This window comes from Coloeus monedula (genome assembly GCF_965178545.1).
Source record: "Coloeus monedula genome assembly, chromosome: Z".
In the NCBI taxonomy this organism is placed as follows: domain Eukaryota; kingdom Metazoa; phylum Chordata; class Aves; order Passeriformes; family Corvidae; genus Coloeus; species Coloeus monedula.
The window spans coordinates 19083844-19106247 of NC_138822.1; the positions used below are offsets into that span (position 1 = coordinate 19083844).

General features: G+C 40.9%; 1 protein-coding gene across 1 annotated transcript in view; it reads left to right on the forward strand.

Moving 5' to 3' along the window:
• Positions 1 to 7164, forward strand: part of GDA (guanine deaminase) — a gene marked incomplete at its 5' end in the record, with an annotated part of 29827 nt that extends 22663 nt beyond the window's left edge. The window contains one exon of the mRNA XM_082301528.1: positions 658 to 7164. Within this exon, the coding sequence (XP_082157654.1) occupies positions 658 to 728 (71 nt within the window). The 3' untranslated portion in view covers positions 729 to 7164. The remainder of the gene's footprint in view (positions 1 to 657) is intronic.
• Positions 7165 to 22404: the final 15240 nt, after the last annotated feature.

Consider the following 22404-nt stretch of genomic DNA (forward strand, 5'->3'; position numbering starts at 1 on the left):
CTACATCAAACATTATCTCAATTAATGTTGGGGTTAATATAAATGTATTTATATATAAGTAAGTATACATTTGTTTGCAGTAATTAAATATATTTATTCAACTCTTATATAAACATTAACCTGTGCCTGATAATTAGTATTATTTTACATTAATAAATAAAAATTTACTTATATTTATTTGTAAATATGCCCAGGCAGTGTCCAGACTGGGGCTGCACTGCCTCTGTGTTGTGATGTTGAGGTGCCTGGTGCCAGCTCTGGCCACAGCTGTGTCATGCTCTACCTAGACCTTAGCCTTTTTGAGGGGCTGTCTGGGTCAGACCAGCTTTCTTGCTCAGATACTGTGCAACAAATAATTTCCTGTACAGATACATAATATTTTTGGGGTTTGGATCTACTGAATATATGGAAAATCCATTGTAGTATTCCAGCAGCTGAATGCTATATTTATTTTTTTAAAAAAGCATGGGTTGCAAAAACATTTATTGATCTTTTTGGTAGCCCTGGCTATTTCTTTCCAAATGGACTTTCTTAGTTCTAGGAAAAGGTCATTGCAAATGATGTGTTCCACAACTGATTTTGTGGACTGCATAATTTTCATTAATTAAATCAGTGCATGCATTTATTTGCAAATCTGTTTTGACCATGTTATTTCAGGTGATGATCGGAATATTTCTGAAGTGTATGTGGCTGGAAAGCAAGTGGTTCCCTTTTCAAGCTCTGTATAAATCCATTTCCCTTTTGCAAAATACTCTGCTGATCATTCTGCATCTGATTTGGAAAAGATTGTTTAAACACAGTGCCTGATCATCAGGAATGACACCTCACTTTTGGATAATGTTATAAAATTTGAAAACATTGAAAATTTTGTTAGACCTCTTGAGAATTACTTTACCAAAATTTTCATCATTATAGAGGGAATGGCTATTTAAATATCTCTGTAAAAATAGCATTTGTGCATTAATGGGGATTTGATAAATACCTTATTTAAAGAGGACACCTGCTGTTCTGTTCAATAATAGTATAGGAAGCACTATGTGGAACAATGAGATGCTCATTGTCTATAGGGATTTAAAAAAACCCCACTGCTTGTAAATTGATGGTCCAGGTAATGGAAATCATGGAAGAATGCAATTTCCATAGTATTATCGTCAAGTATGGAAAAATTAGTGTCATTTTGGAGAATGTAGAGCAGTTTTCAGATTTTCCCAGGAGCTTTTGTTTTTAAAAAAAATTATTTAATTTAGAACATTATTTTTAAAGAGGAATTTAGTAAGACGTGTGTGTTTATAAATAAATAAGGATCCTTATCAAAGAGTTCAGAATTGTCATTTGTAGTCAGGCAGTCCATTGAATTACCTTGATCTGAGTGACGGCTGAATGAAACTTTTGCTTATTAGAAGCAGGCACTAAGATATCTCTGCAGGCTACACAATGGCAAACAAATTAAGAGGGTTTTCTGGACTAGAGGGAGTGCTTCATCTAGTTCAGCATCCTGCAGAATCTTCCCAAACTCATTTGCTCCTGACTGTTCAGACAGGATGATGATGATGTCCCTTCTCCTTTCTGCAAGGGAAGTGAGTGCATTTAAAAAATTTCCACGAGAAATGGTCTCTTTCTGGCCATTACCACCTTTGACTTGAGGTGAAAATCATCATTGAAAAAAGCAGCTCAGCTTTCATGTGCTCTTTGTGTCTTTCAATGTGGCAGCCATAATTCCAGCCCTGTACAATTCCAGGATTCCAGGTAAAAAATATGCCCTTTTTGTTTTGGAAATCCGTGTGACTTCCTTTCCTAAAAAGGCATATTTCCCTGCTTTTTATCAGAGCCCTTTTTTTTTTTTTTTGTGATATTTGTTTGAGGAGGGGATTACTTCTTATTTCTTTATTATGTTTTTGCAACACAAAGGATGTAAGCTTTAATTTCAGGGTCATTAGAGACCAATATTGTATTTAGATACTGTAACCATGTGTTGAATATGGTTTTAAGGCCTGCTTCAAGCTTCTTTGATTTCACTAAGCCTTGTTTCGCACTTTTATCTCACTGCCTGGGGATATAGGACTTACCTCTGTTCACAAAACAAGGGAAGTCACTGCACCAAAGTTTCACTTTATGTCTACTTCTGACAGAGTGCTTGGCCCAACGTCACTCATAATGTTCTGATTTTAAAAGCATTTTCAGAGCTTATTGTATTGTTATGATTACGCCTACATGAGACAGCATAGCATCAAGGGGAAGAGTAACAGCTAATTTGGGCACTTAAAGCAGTACAGTCTGTTCAGTGTGGTTTTTTTGCCAAAGCTGAGGGGCCATACCAAACAGCAGGGAATAACCAGGAGATGTCTTGCAGACATCACCTGGATGCAGCCGCTCACTGAGAGTTCACTCAGGTATCTTCCAGGTTGCTGCACTGTGCCACTGCTTGCCAAGGTACAGCCTTCCTACCCATTAGGTTCAAAGACTTCTAAGGCTTTAGGAGTCAAGATCTAAGGATTAAGATTTACACATTCCATCAGGGTGTTTTCTCCACCATGATGTTTTTCATGTGTCCCAATCACCTACACAGTAGCACACTTGTTCAGCAAATAACAATCTTCAGCTCTTTCACTTGGTTTCCTGATTCAGGGAGCATTTTTTCTCATGAATTTTGACATGAATTTAATTGACCAAATTTCACATTTCAAAACCAAAGATCTGTGAGACACATGTTTTAATCCTCCCAGTTACTGTTTGAAACTATTTTTAGGAAATTACATGGTTTTCAGCTTTGGCTTTCCTGTGGTGGAGAAAGATCACACAGCCTTGTGTACAATGTATGCTAGTGCCCTACTTCTTTGCCTCCAGAGCTATGAATTAAGTCAATGCTTTTATTTTAGTGGTAGTCTTAACTGTCTCTGACTTAATTGTTTTCCCATTATTTTCTGGTGTTTTTAAGAAAGGGATTCAGATTTCTTCTTAAAATACTTTTGAGGATGGACAGGTTGCTTATTTAAAAACCAGGAACACACTAAAACTTTAACAAGTTCAGGACTACACTGCTGGCCCAGTTACAAAGGGACTCTCTAGGATAACTGCTGCCAGTGAGCTTTGTATCTGAATTTTTACTGTGTCACGAGCAGTTTGACTCTTGTTAAATTCAGGGGCAAGGTAGGAACTCACCTTTTGACCAGGAGGAGTGAGGACCAAGATGGATAGGATTACATTAAATGCTGAGGTGCTTAGGCATAAAGGAAAGAAGTCCGAATTTGATGTTTGAAGAGGCCAGTAGAGGAATTCATACAACAAATAAACTGTGAGGGTCTTTTGACAGCAACATCTTAATTAGAATTGAATGGACAAAAAAATGCACTGCCAGAAAAGTTAAGTGGGGTCATCTGAGGCAGTCCCAAAATCTTGTTCAGTGGAAGATTGCTTATGCACAGGAGTTTTAAAGTTTTAGGTCATACAGAGAACGTAGTAGTTGGATTTCTCTGACATAATTTTGGGAAAGTCACTAAGGATCCCACTGTGAACTTTTAGTCCTTGGGACCCTCTGCCTGTGTGTAGATTGCCAAGATATTTGTTACAGTGGAGGAGGATCAGTGGTAAGTTACTGCTGAGACTCGCACATCTACACCACATGCAGCTCAGGACCACATATATCCCGTTTCCTTGGATAGATGCCGATACTGCATGTGCACTTTGAAGCAGGCCAAGTAATAGGTTCAGATTCTTAGTGTCTCTTTTAGAGATGAGTATATTTGGAAGGCAGCTGAGTTTTCAGTGTAGTGTCCTCCAAAACAGACTTCATTCTTGTATACTAAAACCACCCTGCAAACTGAATCAAAGTTCAATTAGGGAGAATGATTGGGAATTCAGAACAACACTATTGTCTCAAACCAAAATGCCAATGGAGGCTAGAACTTGAACTATTCTCCCTCTAAGTTCATCACAGAACTTAGTAGCTGAATACAAATTGAAGCAACCTTCTTCCACCTTCCTCCCTTTTCCCTAACCACCCCACCACAAAAAAACCCCAAAAAACAACAAAACAAACAAACATTAAAAAACCAGAAAGAAACAAACAAAAACAAGTTAAAATGAGACAACTGAACACTAAGGGGATATGAGTATGTGGAAGAAAATAAAGGGATAATTTTCAGTCAGTATAAATTGACACATACAACAGTATAAAATGACTGATTTAAGATAAAACCTCTGGAAAAATGCACATGCAACAGATTCCAGATGTCTCTCCCCACAAGTTCTCTTACCAGATGGTGGATGAGATCTTTCTTTCCTAGTATGTCTTTATGTTCAATGGTAGCATACCATTCAGACAAAGGAAGAAAAAGGCTATTTGTGTAGAGCTTGCTTGTTGGGACAATATGCTTACTGTGCTGTATGGTCAGATGAGCACTTATTTATTATAAATAGAATGTATTTGAATTACTGTTATATGTTGAGCTCATTGTGTCACTTTAGGTTTTGAAATACTAGCAAGAATTGCCTATGCATTATGCAGCATTATTTGAATTATTCATGTGTGGCAAGTGGAGTTCTGCACTTTAAAATGTTGCCTTGGCCTAATGTTTATATTTATGCTGTATTTTTTGTGCAGTCCTAAGGTTTTGTAGGGAAAAAAAAAAGTGTATTTTTTCACTGTACTGAAATTTTCAGTAAGTCAACTTTCTTTTAAAAAAGGGAACTTTAAAATTACCCTGTCTAAAAGTCTGTGCCTGATTATACACTCAAGAATGGAAAAATTATAATGGTTTTATGAACTTGGATAGTAACATTTAATGTAAAAAAAAGTGCAGATAAATAGAATTTTTTAGAATATAATTAAGATAGTGTGGTGCAAGTTAGCAAAAGGTATTGTTAAATATCTAAAGTTTTATTGAGCAAAAGAGAACATAGTTATTATTGATTATTCATTTTAAAAAGATACATAAGTTTTGAAAAACAAAAAGCCCAAGTTCTTTCAAAGAATATCCCAGTTTTAAAAGAAAAGGTATTAATGTCATTACTCAGCCTAGCTGTTTAAAAGTATTATTTTAAGAATTTCCAATAACAATCCATGAGAGATGGTCAGGTGGACATCTTCTAAAGTTCTGGATTTCTATGAATAAATGGTGCTGCTTTATTTGCAGCCCGGTATGTGTTAGGAGTCAACTCACCTGTAAAATTAGAGTGTAGAGTCACAGAATAAGCTGAGTTGGAGGGGACCCTCAAGGATCATCATGTCCAGCTCCTGGCCCTACATAGCACCGTCCTCAAGGACAGGGAAGTACGAAGACATTTGCAGAAGAGTGGTAGTGGAACACAAAATACTGCAAAGTAGAAAGGAGATAGGTCAGAGAAACTCATAAAAAGAAGGTGATATGTCAGAGAAATTTTAGGTGGGAAATGCTCAGAAAAGAAGATACATTCTCAGGTGATGTTCTGTTAAGTCATGGATGTCATTCCTTCTAAAAGTCATTGACCAGGTTTCCAAAGCAGTTATGTACATGCTTAACAATACAAGCCCAAATTCCTGCTAATGGCATAATTATGAAGCTCTTCACAACTTTAAGACCTCTGCTTCAAGATTTAAATCAAAATTACCTGCAATGGCTCCAGAAGAAACATAATGTAAAGGGCACATTATGTTTTATCTACACCTGTCCTGTAAAACATTTAGCACTGGCCAGGACAGAGGCTGAATTAGTCTGGTCCCAGTGAAGAACATCTGTTCCTGCATGCCCCAGACATAATTCCTTGTTATGTGCCTGGTGATGCAGTGATAACTGAGTCCAGCACAGGACAAAGAGTCTGGTGTGACTGAAGTGACTGAATACAAATTGGTTTAGATATCAGATTGTGTAGAAATGAAGCTCATTGCTGAGACCACAGCACATTTTAAATTACACAATCATATGTATCTAACACTGAACTTCTAGATACTAGGACTTTGGCTTAAAGCTGTGGGGTTTTTAAGCCCTTGCACTGTAAGTGCAAAAACTCATGCTTCTCTTAACCAGCAAATGACATCTGCAAGGTATGAAAATGAGTAACAATGTTGACAAAAACAATTCTTGGGAAGCCAAAAGAGTATCAGCAACATTAACAACAATTTGTTGTTTAAAGTTAATAGAACTATTAGTTTATGTGGAAAGGCTGAGCAATGTTTTTGGGAGGCAGTTTCCTAGAAACTTCAATGGAAATTCTTTCTTAGAAAATGCCCAGAATCAGTCTGCTCCAACCAAGAAGGTCCCTTGTGGCTTCTGCAGAGGCAGTCACTTCTATAGGAGTGAATGCAGTAGCCATGCCTAGACCCTCACTTCTTTACCCTGCCATGACTCAGAAGTGTGTATTAGCTTTAGTTCTGGCATTGGTTTGTGGTTTCTCAGATTTAGTCTTAGTTTGAAAATAACTATGCTAAAGGAGTGGAGCTGGGAGAGGGATAAGGACAAAGGGCAATCTTACACCAGCCTGCCTAATGATTCAACCCAAAATATCTGTCCCACCATGTAGATGTTATTATGTTTGCACAGCTCTTAGACGCAATGATTTGGCTTAATGACTTGAGTGAACTCGTAACAATTAACATCAGTCAAGGCTAGGACATAAACTGTGAGCAGCTGATAAACACATAAAAATGTTTTACTGTGATCTGCATTGAAGTCACCACCACCTTGGCTTTCCTTAGCCAATGGCTCCTAGGCACATTTAGGTACAAAAAACTCCCTGGAGATAAGCCTGCAGGAGAAGGGGCCAGTGTTAGTGACAACTGAAGGCTGTAAACAGCATCCTGTCTGGCCTTGTTTTTTGGAGCTGGGTTGTGTACTCCTCTAACAACTTCTACTGATGAAGCTTTTAGAAAGCGTTAGTACATGCTCCTTACCTGAGGATGTGTGCATCCCTTCCTTCAAGACAGATTTTCTTTTCCCAAAGGAGAGTTCACATCTTGCTGGAGTAAGTTTTTCTGATGCTGATTTGTCTGCTTGTCACCTGTTGTGCATAAGCTCTGGTTTATGTGAAAATGCCTAACTGGAGTTAATGTTGTTGAATTTATCCTTCCTTTTGTACTTGTGCAGTTTCAAGGAAGAACAATGTATTAGGAGAAATGGTATGTGCGATTTCCACTTTTCTGCTTGGTTTTGGTCATGCTAAATAGGAAGTCGTACTGTTGAACAAAATAAAGAGGCCTTGTGTTTACACCAAACCTTGTCTCTGTGTCTGACTTTTGAGAAGAGAGAAAGCTGACAAGCTAACTAATAAACAGCGAAGGCCAAAATACACAGCAACATACCCTGTTTGCTGGGGAACCTGGGCAACGCCCCATCACAGGAGTTTGCAAACTCTGCTTAGTATGTACGTTATTTTAGGGGATCTTTATTCAGATTCAAAACTCTTACAGCTTTTGATGTATCTTTATTATCAGACTTGTGGGCTTCACAAATAAAAGCCAGCGCTTTGGTAACCACTTTATTTTTTTTTTTGTATTGGATTATACTGTCCTGAAACGCTTGCTTCTTGTGGTTAACAACAGTCACAGCTCCTTTGATGTGTGTTTCTTCATTTTCTTACAAAGCTTAGGCATAAAAATGTTCCCAGTCTAAGCAGCTCTGAAACTAACCAGAAGTGGGTTTTCTTAAAACAAAAACTGCCATAAAAGGACCAGTAATTATACACTGAGGAATTGTATACTGAAATGTTGAGAATTATGTGCAAGCTGTTACCAACTTACCCAAAATTTTGTGCACAAGAAATAAAACTGTTCTGTATTTTCATCAACCAGCTTACCAACAAGTCATCGAGCTGCAGAGAAAAGAAAGTGAAAGAAAACTTCTTTGTAGACTACTGTTCTGAACAGGAGGGTCCATTTAGGCTTTCAGCCTGGGAATTTGGCTACTTAAAACTTTACTTTTGAAAAACAACAGGAAGAAATGCTTTTGCAATATTTCACTGAGAACTGTGTTGAGACTTACCTATTTAGGGCAGTATGAGCCCCAGATGTGAGCACAGTTCTTATGGTGTAGAGGGTTTCCAAGTAAATTTGAAAATCTGAGAGCCTTTGGTATGCTCTCAGTAAATCTCAGGCTATAATTACCCATTTCACTACAATGACTTGATGCAGGCACAGCTTCTACAAGTGAAAACAGTTTGCAATCTCAAAAAAAAGTCACCGAGTAATTCTGAACACTTTATCAACATAATTTTCATTAGTCTTCTCCCATATAAAGAAGGAAACAAAGATTCTTCTTGGTTTGAGATCAGATACTGGATTGCATAATCTCAGTTTAATTTGCAGTTAAAATTTGCAGTTCATGACTTAAGAGCATAGTTAAAATGCAAAATGCAGGTTGCTTGCCCTGTGCTTGTACTCTGTAATCAGTTGTCTTCCTTTCAAAGCATTAGAATTCTTGTATTAATTCTAATTAAATACTAGAATTAATATTTAAGAGTTTAAGAGTTACCTTAAAATTATGGCCATAAATGCCATGAAATCAAGCTGAAATATGAGTAATGCCTCTTCCTTTCATAATTGGTCTTAGCTGTAACGTCACAAAATACAGAAGTATTTTTCTTCTTAGAAATTGAAAATACTAAACAGTAAATACATTTTCATCTCCGCCCCTGCTCAAACCAATCTCACTTTCCAGCACACTGGTGAAGAAGGTTCATAGCTGTCAGAAACCCGTATTCTCTGACAATTCATAAAGAATATAGATTCCAGCTAGCTGTGGGTAGCATTAATACTTGTATTCTCTCGTTGCTCTAAAAATTAATCTCTGGCCTTTTATTTTTGAGAAGGAATCCCCATTGTTGTATTTTGGTGGCTTGTGAAATAGCAAACATGTGCCAATAGAGATCAGTACTGCCTTGCGGGACAAAGCAGCCAGTGCTGAGCAATCCTCCCTATCCCAGCTCAGGCGCTGCATCTGGGCATTTCCAGCATTGTTATACAAAAATTCACTTGCTTCAAGGGTAACAGGAAGAAGAAAAGAGTTTGAGCTGTGTGCAACAGATGCTCTTACAGAAAGAGAGATTTACAGATTTTAGAAATGTAAACCTGTCGCAGTGACCGCTGCTGTCTACAGCCCAGGCTAGCTCCAGCGGTGTGTGGCAGGAGTGGGGAGCAGCTGGAGGCACGGAGCTTTAAAGCTGCTCCTCTGAAGCCTCAGCTCTACCCAGGGGAGCTACGGCTCCAGGCACTGTAGCAGCCAATCGCCCTCGAGGAAGGAAAAGACAAAAAGTAGCAGGGAGGCTTGCCACAGGAGGGAATCCAAACTCATTGAAGGAAATCCACAGCAAACAAGCAACAGTTGCAGCGTCGCTACACCTTATAAAGGAGCGTTGAACTGGAGGAGTAACCCAGTTAGGGACCAATAAGCGGGTTAGGAGGGAGGGACGCTGAAGGGATGGACTCACGTCTGGTCCAATGGTCTTGGTGGGTGGAGGGAGAGGGGTCACATGCCCCAATGGGGCGTCGAGGTTTAGGGGATTTCCAAGAGGGGAGGTATCCGAGGGGGCAGGATCTCGGGGGACTGACGGGGGCCATATAAGGGTAATTAGGGAGGGCTTGGGTGACAGACACAGAACAATCCGGAACTCCGGGAGGGCTTTGGGTGATTGATAGGGAACAAGGGGAGGGGATAACCATTTTGGGAGCACTGGGGGAGCGGCTGGGGTCTGGGACAGACCAACTGGGAATAGAAGTGGGGAAGGTAGGGAAGAACATACAGAATACTATAAAAACATCGCGTCACCAGATAAACCTATAAAGAATTGAACAGTTGCAATCCTCTGCTCTGACCTTTCCAAGCCAGAGGGGGTGGCTGAGGCATCCCGTGAGGCCATGTCTCATGTCTTCATCATGTATCCACCCTTGGGGCCGAATGCCTCAGTGGAACACACACTGAGTGAATCTGAGTGACCAGGATTAGACTTGTTTCGGGCACAGTGCATAAGAGCAACATAACACTGCACACATTCTAAACGCTCAGTTTATTAAACCCCACTTACTATGGGTCTGGTTCCCTTAAGTGCAGTGCGGTGATGGACCCCGTGCTAACAGTTCGGGAGGTTGCTTGGACACCCTGTTGCTCAGCCAGCCTACAGAAGCAGCCTAAACTCTCCACTGGAGGCCTGTTGGAGAGCAGGAAGATCCCATCATCAGGGCATCTTCATCTCAATCTCTCAAGAGTAAAATTAAATTCAAATTGCTGCACTTGCACTTCTTCTGATACAAAAGCTATCTCAGTGCAGTTTATGTGCACAGACAGCTCTCAGCTGTACCCCTGCCTGGCTTGGGAGCTGCTGTTGTCCTCTAGCTACTGCCACTTCTGGCTGTAGGTGCTGATGTGGAACTGGGACACGGTGAGGCAGCATGAGGTGGTGTCATGAGCTACCTTCATAAACTCCTGCACTTCAGTTTTTCCTCTCTTTAAAATGAGCAGGGCTTGGCAGTATTACCCCTGCTTTGTAAAACCCTGTGAGGAGTTAAAGGGGAAAGAAACCAAATGAAAATAAGAGAGAAAAAGGAAAGAAAGAACAAAAGAAATCATGAAAAGAACAGCAGGAGGGGGAAAAAACATGTGTCCAGCTTTTTCCCCACTCTATTTCCTAGGCTATATCTTACTGAGGCGCTTCATAGCAGTGGAAGCAGACAAGAAGAGGTCTTCTGCCTCTTCTCTTGGAGCATGTCTCCTCAAGGCTGGCTGGCAGGACATCTACAGTGGTCCTAATGCCTGGTAAACCCATGCCATAAAAATCTTCCATTTAAAAAGTCCTCCAGCCTTCTTGTAGTACTGAAAGCTGCACTGGAGAAAAGGACACAACCTGCCCAAAGAAAAACCTTGTTGTTTAGGCCACGAAAATGGAATTTATAAAGTCACTGTAACAATAACAATAAACAGCAATGCAGACCCTTCAGGATCTGTGGAATTACCTGATGATTATTATCCAAAGTGCAAATGTTGCACAAGCTGCAAAGCTGAGGGCTACAGCCTGTGGAAGCATGAAATGAGGGTGGGCCATGGTCTCACCTCACACTGCTTCATCTTGCCCCGGTCACACACAAGTGTGTGACTGTGCCATCATATGTGGCTGCAGGATTTGTGCCAGGCTTCACAACAGCTCCTTCCAGGACATGAAGCTGTGGACTTGGGCGTGCTTGTGCTTGCAGCTAACCCTCTCCATTATATTCTAGGTCTTTCCTGCAAAATGCAATTTAATTTAAAGTGCCTGGAATTGGCTTGGTAACATTTTTCCAAAAAGAGATTTTCTGCTGAGTGGGAAGGAACTAGATGTAATTTTAAGGTGATAAAGAAGAGGTACACAGTGGTCACAAATGAGTGGTTTAGGTCACTTGAGGAATCACTGTCAAAGGTATTAAAAAAGCAAGTTTAATATAAATTTCCGGAAGCACGGCTTAACAAAGTTCAGTGGCCAGGTTCACTGCATTAAGTACTACATGGATGAAACATACAAGGAAAATCAGGTTAGAATTGATTTAAAATGATTTACAAGGAGACAGGAGACATAAAAAAGGTTAGGATGCAAAAGGGGAGACCCTCCTTCTGAGTCATGAGGTTTTAGCTCATTTGCTAAACTACCAGCAGATACCTGTCATGTTGGAATCCCCCATGAGTACAAGGGTGGCCCGTGTGAGATTTCTGCCAGCCTCCTGCAGAATGAATCATCTGCCTATCCATCCTGGCTGGGCAGTCTGTAACAGACTCCTTCCGGGACACCCGCTCTGCTGACCTTCCCCTGGTCTTTACCCACTCAACCTGTCACCATCATCATGGGTTTCAATGTAATCTAAACAATTTCTCACAAACAGTGCTACCCACTGCCCCTCCTGCTTCACCTATCTCTTCTAAAGTTTTTATAGCCACCCAAGAAATAAAGTAAAATTTCATCCATTGCAAAAAACCCCCAAAACTTCTGCTGGGAAATGTTATCTGTAAATCCTGCTGGAAGTATTAAACTGTTGTGGGACTAATTAGGCATCAGGCTGGCTTGAGCAATGCTTTCTCCTACACAATACCCATTCTGTGAATTCACTGAAGTCTTCAGCCATCACACTGATGACCCTGGCCCTTCTGTCTTAATACCAAAAATCCCCAAAACTTTCTGATGTGTTAAAAACAATTGACTTTGGGGGAAAAAATACAGCAAAGGGAGTGGGCACAAGAACGCCAGAGTTGTTAACAGTATAATATTCTTCACATGGACAGCAGGTACATCTCCGTGGCACACCACCCTCTCCTCACTGTGTGTCCTCTGCAGGGATAACTGCATTCTTCATTATGCAAGAGTGTGAAAGGGACTGAGCTGGGTCAGACCAAAGGTCTATCTAGCAAAACTGTCCTGTTTCTAGTAAGGATGATAAATAATAAGGATGTGCAGGAGGAAAGCAGGACACAGCACAAGCCTTCCCTTGCAGACGCCCCTGCTTTCAGCCAGCAAGTCATATAAGGTCAACACTGCAGTAGAGAAGTTTGTTTTAGCTCTTTAGTTTGTCCAGTGCCTTTCTGATACACCCATGTTTTTGCTCTTCGCAAATCCAGCGACTGTGAATCCCACCTGTTCATTTTGTGTTGGGTGGCACAGTCCTTTCTTCTGTATGTTCTACTGGCTGCCTAAACACATCCCTGCTTCCCAGACGGCAAGCTCTAGTGAATAGTACAGTGTCAGCTTTTCAATTAGCATCACTGTCCTTAAAAATGATTGCAAGGAAGAGTGAGAATGTTTTGTGCTTCTTATATTTTTGGTTCAACTTATCAAACAGGTGTGTTCATGTATTTATTTTGTAATTTGTTTTGACAGAGAAAGATTAGGGCTGGGCAGTAAATTACATGTGAAGTAGACTGGACTGGTTTCACAGAAAGCAAGGAGGAACTGCCAGTACTACCTGTGCCCCAAATAAAGCAGACCGTTTCATAGACCTGGAAGCAGCAGAACATTTTGCACTTTTGCAAGGGCCAAACAGGTTGTCATTTGCCTGAAGCCATTAAAATATCTTATTTGTTTATGCCAAAGCTGACAGGCATGCTGAGCTGGGAATTGCTAAAAGATGGTGTCACTGGACTTTAAAAGAAATAATGTGCTGCTAACACTCTTTCCTTGATCCAAGACTGACTTACAGCATCAAGTTTCCACCTTTTCCTCCTTCCTGTATAAATGTACTGTGTGGTATGGGAGCCGTTATGAAGAAGATAGCAGAAACTCTATGACAGGGAATACGAGAGGAGAGAAGCAAGAGAAGGGTATTTCCTTCCTCCCCACTTTCTTAAAATAGATCCTTTCTGACAGAAAAGGAGTACAACAAGAGTATGGAATGTTGCACTCCTAGTAAGGACATGAGAGGAACAGGCAGTACAGCTGGCAGTGGTGTCACCTTTTGGAGATGTTTTGTGAGTTCCTGCTAATGTGCATTCTGTAAGCACTATCAGAACTTTACATTCTGGCACAAGTTTAAAAATTTGCATCAAACTACAGACATACTTGAGCTCTGGCCTCAGTGAATTTAAAACCTGACTGCAAATGGATGCACAAAGTGCAAAATATCCCTTTGGATCATCATTCATACTCACTTCTGTTATTCACGTAGCATTCAGAACAATTTTTTCATAATTGTCCTGATAAACATTCAGATCCTGTGGTGACAAATGTGGAATGCATGGATGAACTACACGAGATTATGGTATTATGATATCCTTACGATAGCAAGGATAAGCATTTGTAACATTTTCTAAACCCAAGATTACCATGCAACCTCAATATCCTCATAGATGCAAAGACCATGTAAATATCAGCTGCCCTCCTCTTGGAATAAGGTCACAAAACCAAGGTATTAGACATTACCAAGAATTACCTCATAATAACCGCAACAGCCTTTTGAAAACACTTAGCATCATTTTACTCTAGAGGGCAAGAACAACAGCATGGCCCCACTGCTTTTTATATCTTTGGCAGAGCCCAGGAGAGACCAGCTGGACACATTGCTCCTCTGCCAAGGCAGGGGGTACAATAATGAGCACCTCCCTTGGCCGTGAGGATTCACCTGCCAGCTCTGCCCCTCTCTGGAGCAAAGGAAGACAATGCTGACTGCTTGCAAAGGTCTAAGCAACTTGCTCTGATAGACAGTGAAAGATTGCCCTGTATTGCTCCCCTCTGTAATGTTTGTGCTGCTTTGGGAGAGTTAAACCTTCCTGGAGGCATAATTTAACCAACCACTTCCAGTCTCAACAGCATGTGAAGATTTTTATAAAGAGGATTCTTGCCTGTTCAGTAAACTCTACACCCTGGTTACTAAAAATATCTATATAATTGTTTTGGTTCGTTCTGTTACTTAGGCAGGTTTCTGAAGTGTTAATTGTGATATTAGTGCTAAATGCACTGAGCTGTCTTTTGCATTTACTGAAATTGTGACTCTCTGAGCTGACTAAATCTTTACATGTTTAACTTCAGAACAAGACTGAGCTAACATATTTCCAAGTGGTATTTGATAAGCAGATTATTCCACTGCCTACAAAAATCCATACTAATAATTAGGTAAAATTAAGTATGAGAATGATTTGCATGGCATCTCTCACTGACATAAGTAGCTCCCACACTCTTTTCTGCATTTCAGTTGGTCTATTCACTATGCAGAAGGTGAGAACCTTGAAGCAACCATGGCCTCAACATTGTATACTGGACTTTGAGACTCCTATTTTAACATTTTTTCATATTGCCATAAAAACAGAACAACTACTCTTATCTCTTATTACTGCCATTTGTATGACAATTCACCTAAATGTGACATAAAACTCCTTGTTGCAAATCTTTATAAGATCAGAAAACAGGAAAAAAAGTACTCCCCCTTTTTTCACAGGTCAGATCACGTGGGCAAAAATCACATGGAGGCATTATAAAGAGCAATCATACCGCAGACATTACATCTTCCTTTTTGTTAAAGGAAAAGCATTGCTTTGAAAATTGAAAAAGGGACTTGAAGCACAAACTCCTTCACTGGACGATCCGATCCACATGGCCGCTTACAGGGCTTTGTGCAAGCTTTTGTGGCATATTTGTGCCTTGCCTCTGAGCACAGGTAAAAGTGAAGTTAGCATGTCTTGTTGAAATTTGGTATTCCCTGGCACTTGCAGTGAGTGTGGAGGTGTGAGACTGCTCATGCTGGAGCAATGGTGAGGGAGGAGGTGTTGTCCTCCCCTCTTGAAGGCTCAGCTCTGCCTGGTGACTTTGAAAATCTTCTCCATCTGATAGACCCTTGTTGCAGCATCCTTGTTGCAGAGGCAATATCTTGGGCATAAATATTCATCCCCTCCATGGTGCCCTTGGCAGGGCCTGGGCAGCTGACTGCATGCATATACTGCTGAAACTCCACATCCGTCATCATAGTGGTAGTGTGGCACAGACAGCCCCAGGGCACCATGCCCTGCCCTTTTGGCTTACTCAAAGTCTTTCTGAGCTCTGGGGCTTAGCAGTATATGGTCAAAGTGATCTGATTGTGCCAGAGCTTGGCACTATCAGCACACATAAAACAAACGTACCTGCCTAAAATATTTACTTGTTCCTGGAACTTTGTTCTGGGGCAAGCCAGTGTGACTGACAACTTCTTTAACTGAAAAAATGGGGTTGTTTTACCCTTAGTTTTTAGCCTTGGAAAGGGGGGCCTTAAGACACCAGTTAGTTTCTTTTATTCTAGTATTTTTTTTAAAGCAGTTTCCTTATACTGAAATTCCTTGTAGGTACCCAGGGAGGAGGAGGAAAGAAAAAGGCTGTTATTTAGATGCTGAGTCACCAAAGGGAGAGGTTTGCAGTGTGAGGATGCATTGCTGGGATGGTATGGGCTGGAGCTGGCACTGCAGCAGGTGTGGCTGGGACCCCCACAGCCCTGCCAGCCAGCCCAGGACTGCTGCAGTGACACAGGTGGCCCAAGCCGGGCTCTTGAGAGGCATGGCAGGGGGGATTCCTGCTCACATGGGGATGGCAGTGTCAGGGCTCAACCTGCAGCAAGGACACCCTGCTGGGCTGTCCTGGACACCCTTTCTCTACAGCTGATTTTTGTGAATCACTTTCAGACATGCCAGAGGGAACCTGAGGCACAGTGAAGGCTGTGGTTAGCCACTGGTTATATTAAGCTGAATCAAACTCCTGAGCTGGTCGCGTTTCTACACTTGTGGGCAGAGGATGGCTCTTTCCTTGAAGTAGGAAAGAAAAAAAGCTATACAGTGTGCTCATGGCTGTAACCCTGCATTCACAGAAGGTTTTGAAACACAAAAGCATCTATCTGATCTCTGAACATAAGGCTTTGCTTCTCTACACGCGGCTTTCAGATGACTGAGGTGGGAGAGTGAGGGGCAGGGATTTTCAATGAAGCTCTCACATAGAACAGAGCTGAGCAGCAAGCAGGTGTGTTTGAACAACAGACTTTTTAAAAACACAATGACCAGGTTTGGGAAAAGAGAGCTTTCAAACAGTACTCTTTGTCTGTACTCCACCTAACAAAATTGTGTTTAGTTAAAAAAAGACAAACATAAGTTAACAACTTAACCGATGTTAGTAAAACATTCCCTAAAAGGGGCATATTTAGCAGAAAAAGAAGTGGAAGTTACCCTGACTGCTTAGGACTTGCTGTCCATAGTGGCATTCTTGCCTTCAGCTTTTTAGAAAATTTTTCTCAATTTGTAGCCCAAACCAGCATACTACTTATACTGCAGGGTGTGCATATATAAACTTACTTTCTTCAGCACTAATAAGGTCTGCAAAGATACGTTCTTGGCATAACCTTTTACCACAGTTAAAAACACACACACGCAAAGCAGCTTTTCAAATTATGTGAACTGCTTTAAGAAAATCAGACATGTTTGTTTCAGACTGTTGAAGTGCTATCGTGAGTGGGGATGAAATAAAAGAGAAAAGGCCAGCCAAAGCTTGTGCAGGAGTTAAGTTACAGTGAGGGTGCTCCTGAGGTCTGGCAGCAGAAGTGTATGGGTATTCTTGCCTATTGGTGCTTTTCTTGTTTGGCGTTGGTGTGACACTGTTGTTTCCTGAGCTGAAGTGCCAGCAATCAAAGAATTTTAATAGCCTTGTGAGGACCAAGTGTGGTGGTGGATGGATTTTGGCCTCCAGAGAAGCATACTGGAGTTCAGAGACCTTTTGGGGCAATATTTGCTGTAAGGTAAATATAGAAATGGCAACTCTAGGCTTCATCTGGTTTTGCCCACCAACATCATATGGTGGAACTGCGTCTTGAGTAGTGCCTGTTCAGGCCCCAGCCAAGGGGCTGCTGTTCCTCCCCTGGCCCTCTCTTATACCACTCTGGCGCTTGGGGGAAGTGGGGATGCCACAGTGACCCTTGAAGAAACAAGGAGAGCTGGGTGTAGGACCTGGCACTGCTACTTTTCATGGCCAAGGGCAGTGTAGAACTCAGATGTTTCACTCCTCTTGCTGAAAGATGGGTTTAGTCAGCACTTAGGGCATCCCTAGATGTTGTACATCTGCTTCTGGTAGCATAACTCACCCACCCTCTCTGAGATCTGCGACATTGCTCTTTAAAATGTGGCTTTTAAACTTGGATCACTTGACCAAAAGCAAATCAGGAAGCAATTGCACAAGTTAGGGTAAAACTAGTGCTCTAGGACAGTCAAGCGACTGGTGGCAGCAGTCTGGTAATACAGCATGACTGGAGCCAGAACTGCAGGACCGTGTCCTCACTGACCCTTTCCGTGCTTTGTCTTCCCCTCTGTGCACTGGGGACAGCAACCCTTACCCACCAGCATGAAGGGCTCTGGGAAATGAAGAGGCAGAGTCAGTAAAAGTCTTGGTGTTACTATTCACTGATATAACCTTTGGTCTCCAGCAGCTATTTGCAGACTGAGTGTTACATGCCTCTATTTACTGAAGGCTGGCCAGCACTGAGAAATGACTCTATGCTGAACTGTGATTCAGCCTCAGCAGATGACAAACATAACCACCCCTGCTTAGGTGAAATGATGAGTAAATTAACTTGAATCTCAAGGCCACTCCCTAACATAGTACAGTTTTCAAACTCTAGCTTAGAAAATGTTTCTGAGGAGCCAGTGAACTACTGTTGGACCTTTATTTATTGGCAGGTCCAGATATGTAATTACTAACTTGTATCAGCAACAGTATCACCTTAAATGTAAAGCTATTTCTGCAGCCTGCAGGTGACTGGCTCACACTCAGCCAGCAAATGTTGAAGTCACAATGGCAAATGCTAATCTTTGCATCACTGCTATGCTTGAAGCTGCCGGCCAAACTGTTTCAGCACTGAGACTGAAACCATAATTCCTCAGCAGCGTGTACAAATCTGTGTGTCGTGGTTTCACCTCTCCTGCCTGCCTGTGCATCATCCTCACACTAGACCCAGCACTCAGTGAACTTCCTGCAAGCTGCTGTGGTGACTGAATTGACAACAAAACATCCAAGACTTTGGTCATACAAGGTCAGTCAGGAATTCTAGCTGAAATACACAAATCTGTATGGGTATTATCCATCATATGAGTCCAGCAATCAAAGGAACCATCTCAGTCTCACTCTGAAGACTGAAACCAGACTGAGAGGAATCAAGATATTGCCAGGGTCATAAATCTATTTTCCCCTCATAAATTCCATGCTACTTAAAATACAACTAAGGAAAATCTATTTTAGCCTAATCCTGTTTAAACCTAATCTGACCTGGTCTCCCAGAAGCATTATCAAAGTCAAATAGCCCTGTACACAAACTGTTTCACAGGCTCCCTTGGGAACTCAGGGTACAGTCATCACGTACCCAACTTCTCACTGATCCACTAAAGAAAACTTCAGTCAAATCTAAAAATGTTTTTCACTCAAGGAAAACCCTCATCAGAAAATGACACAGGTTGAGTGGATTTTAAACAATATACATGTGCACTATGGTAAAGAGTCGATGAACTAGAATGAGCAATAGTGAATTAAATTGATTTTCTTTTCTTCACATCTGTGCTACAATCTCAGTGATACTACTAAGTGAAGATTACAGTGGGACTTCATTCTCTTCTGCTATATTGGAAAATCATTAACCGGGCAAAAATATTAGAGACAGGGATTGTAGCTCTCCAAAAGTGAAAGATGTGAGCCGTAGGTAGCATTTCTTCACCTACATGCTTGCCATGCAAGAGCTCAGCATATGCTTTCTGCTTCTAACACCTCTCACAAGATTATGCCAACAATGTCAACAAACATCACCACCAAATGCTTTCAGACAACAAAATACATTAACTATCTGTCAAAACTGCTATCAATGAAATCTGAAAACAAACCAATAAAGGTAAGTCCAAATACACATCTCTAAATAGGCCCAGCTAGCATTTAATGACACCTTTCAGACACTGGATAAAGGGACTGAGGGATATGATTGCAGTGGAAACATGAAGCTGACAGAAGAGTTCTGCAGTGAGCAGGGCCCCATACCGAATAATGGCTTATCTTTTTTTTTTTTTTTAATTTAATTATTGCAGCATCTAGGAGCTATAGGAAGAAGCTAGAAACACATGGACCAGGAAAAGCCTAAAAGTGACTTCCCATCAATAGTGCTCACTGCCCTATAAAAATAAACTCAACCCCCTGGTAAAATCCCCAAACAAAGCATTTTAAAAGTATTGATTTTTCCCTACTCAAACCAAACCATGGTGAGGATGGCTGGATATGGAGGAGGGTAAAATCAGCTGAGACACAGCCACATTGTACAGCAGATTAGTAGGCAGCTAAGGTGTCTTGAGTCCAGTTAGGCAAGTACCTTTGGCTACTATGCAGTCTCTAACTCTTTCCTTGGATTTCAACACTTTTCATCAAACATGCCAGCCTTGGTAGTTCATTTAGCAAACAAGCCTCTGGTCTATCAATAGAGAAGATCTCACTACACTGATAAGTGGCACACACAGTCCCCTCTACATTTTATAAAAAACCCCACACACGCATAACCATTAAAAAAGCAAACAAAACAAAGAACTTGATCCACAGTGACAGTAAGATAATTGAGAAATGTTGTCACCTGTGCATGGACCAAAAATAGCATCACAGAGCAATGGTAGTAATGTGGCATTTACAGGCATCCCAATGGGAACTTGAAAGGAGGAGGAGGGTTCTGGAAGTGCCTTCTCTTGACAGAGGTCATGAGTAACCTGTAAAATGCCGACAAAGAGAGAGGCACTTCACCCTGCAACCCTCTCAGATGCCTAAAGTTAGTTAAGTGAGACCTAACCTGCCTTGGACCAGGACTCATCACACAATGATTAGAGAATCACTGAATATTCTGTGTTGGAAGGGACCCACAAGGACTATCAAAGTCCAACTCCAACTCCTAGTCTACCCTGCATTACTTGTACTTGGGTACAAGAGTAGATATAATTATCCCATTTATTTTTTTGTTTTCTCTCCATAGTGAATAAACCCAGATTGTGATAAGCAGGCTTACTGCTGCTTGGAAATAAAGGCTGGTTGTAGATACAGGAAGAAAAGAACTAGCACGACAAGGGAGTTTAATAAAAACACAGATATCTTACTTAGGCAGTTTGAGCCAAAGTAACACTCACCTGAGAAACCTAACTTCCAACACTGCTACAATGCTGGCCATGAGCTTACAACAGAAACACACCGTGAAATGAAATTGGCATTAAAAAAATAATTTGCCATCTGCATCTTACCATCTAGTATAAAAAGCAAGTACAAGACAGCTTCTTCAGGAAGCTATGACATTAGCAATTTCAATTATCAACTTCTTTTTAAATAGTAGATTTTACCTATGCAAATAAAACAGTCAAGCCAGTGTCTTTGGTTGCCATTGTAGGTGTTGATTCTTGCATTTATTTCAGTACTCCCATCTTTACCCCCACTTTTGTTTAATTTATATCAAATCACAGACTGCTGATATTCTGCTAATTTGTATCCTACAGAGAACTCAGTTCTTCATATCATGAATGATCCAGTCTTCAGTTCTGTGTTACTAGGCTGATGTACCCTTTCAAGCAGAAATGGTCTCTGTACTTCCTTTGGTGAAAAAAACCCCAAACTCAACCTTGTTTCTTTGGTCATCACTAAATTACTTCTAAAATAGGCAGCTTACAGGCTGAATCACTTTCTGCTAAGTGTTTACAGTAGATTAAGCAATAACTCAGGTCTGCAAAATGGCGTTTAAAACTCTCTCTGTGGTGGTAACTCTCACTACACTCACAGACAGAACTTTGTTCCTGCACTGTGTTTTGACAGTCACTCACTATTCTTCCAGCTGAAGTTTTCTAACTATTCACATGTGTCCTATGTCAATTCCAACGCCATCCAGGAACTTTCAGGTGTACTGCCAAAGCCCTTTGTGTCTCCTAAATCAGAAAGTAGTCGATCAAATATCCTGGGTGTTTAATTACAGAAAAAGATCAAGAGAGTCAGTAATACTTAATTTATGAGAAAACGCTAGCTCAGAAACTAATGAACAAGCAGAAGAATCACACATCTATACAGAGAGCAAAGTTCCATTTGTGACTGAATCATAGCTACTTAACACAACTGGATACCTGAAACAAACCAATTCCTTATTTGCTGTGTATTTCTTCCTTCAAGCAATGCATTAGATGATACTGTAGAGCAGCTTAGGAACACAGGAAAAATGACATGCATTTTGACTCATTAGACACCAGACCCAAGTCAAATCCTTAAGTACCCTTTTAGTGACTAGGAGCCGTGACAAATACAAGCACCATGGACATTACACTTGCAAATAACCATCTTCCAAAGGAGAGTAACCAATGCTTTCAAACAGCTAAGTATCATGAAGATAGTCATCAGGGTTTCTTGACCCCATGACATCCTTACACATCACAACCAACAACCAGCCAAAGCATCTGGCAGTTCATCAGCACTGGAACCACCACAAGAAGGCTATCCTTACTTCAAATTTCAGGTTTAACAGTAATAGCTATCAGTAAGTTTGCCCAGAATCCTGTGGAACATAGTAGTGCGCAGCCATAACACTTGAGGCTAGGCAAGTATTTCAGAGATTGAAGATTATCAAACAGTTTTTCATGACCTAGGTGTTTTCATTTACTCATGTGTTTATATGACCCTTTTTGTTTCCTAATCAAAAAAGCCTCCATCATTTAGAAATGTTGTTTAAAACAGAGTGAGACTCTTTCCAGAACATTATGCTTATGTATGAGTTAAAAAGATCTCAGTCTAACAGGCAAATGTTAAATGAGGAAGAGTGATATGTGAAGCAATTATGTTTTTCTCTTGGAAGATGTACCAGTGCAAGTCTAAATAGTGTCCCCAGACATAACTTTGCCAATACCTGCTCTTTTCAAACAACCTTCCCCTCCTTTGTTTAGTGAATCGAAACAGAATTAGAGCTCAGGAGTGATTATACACACTACATACACTATTAAAAGA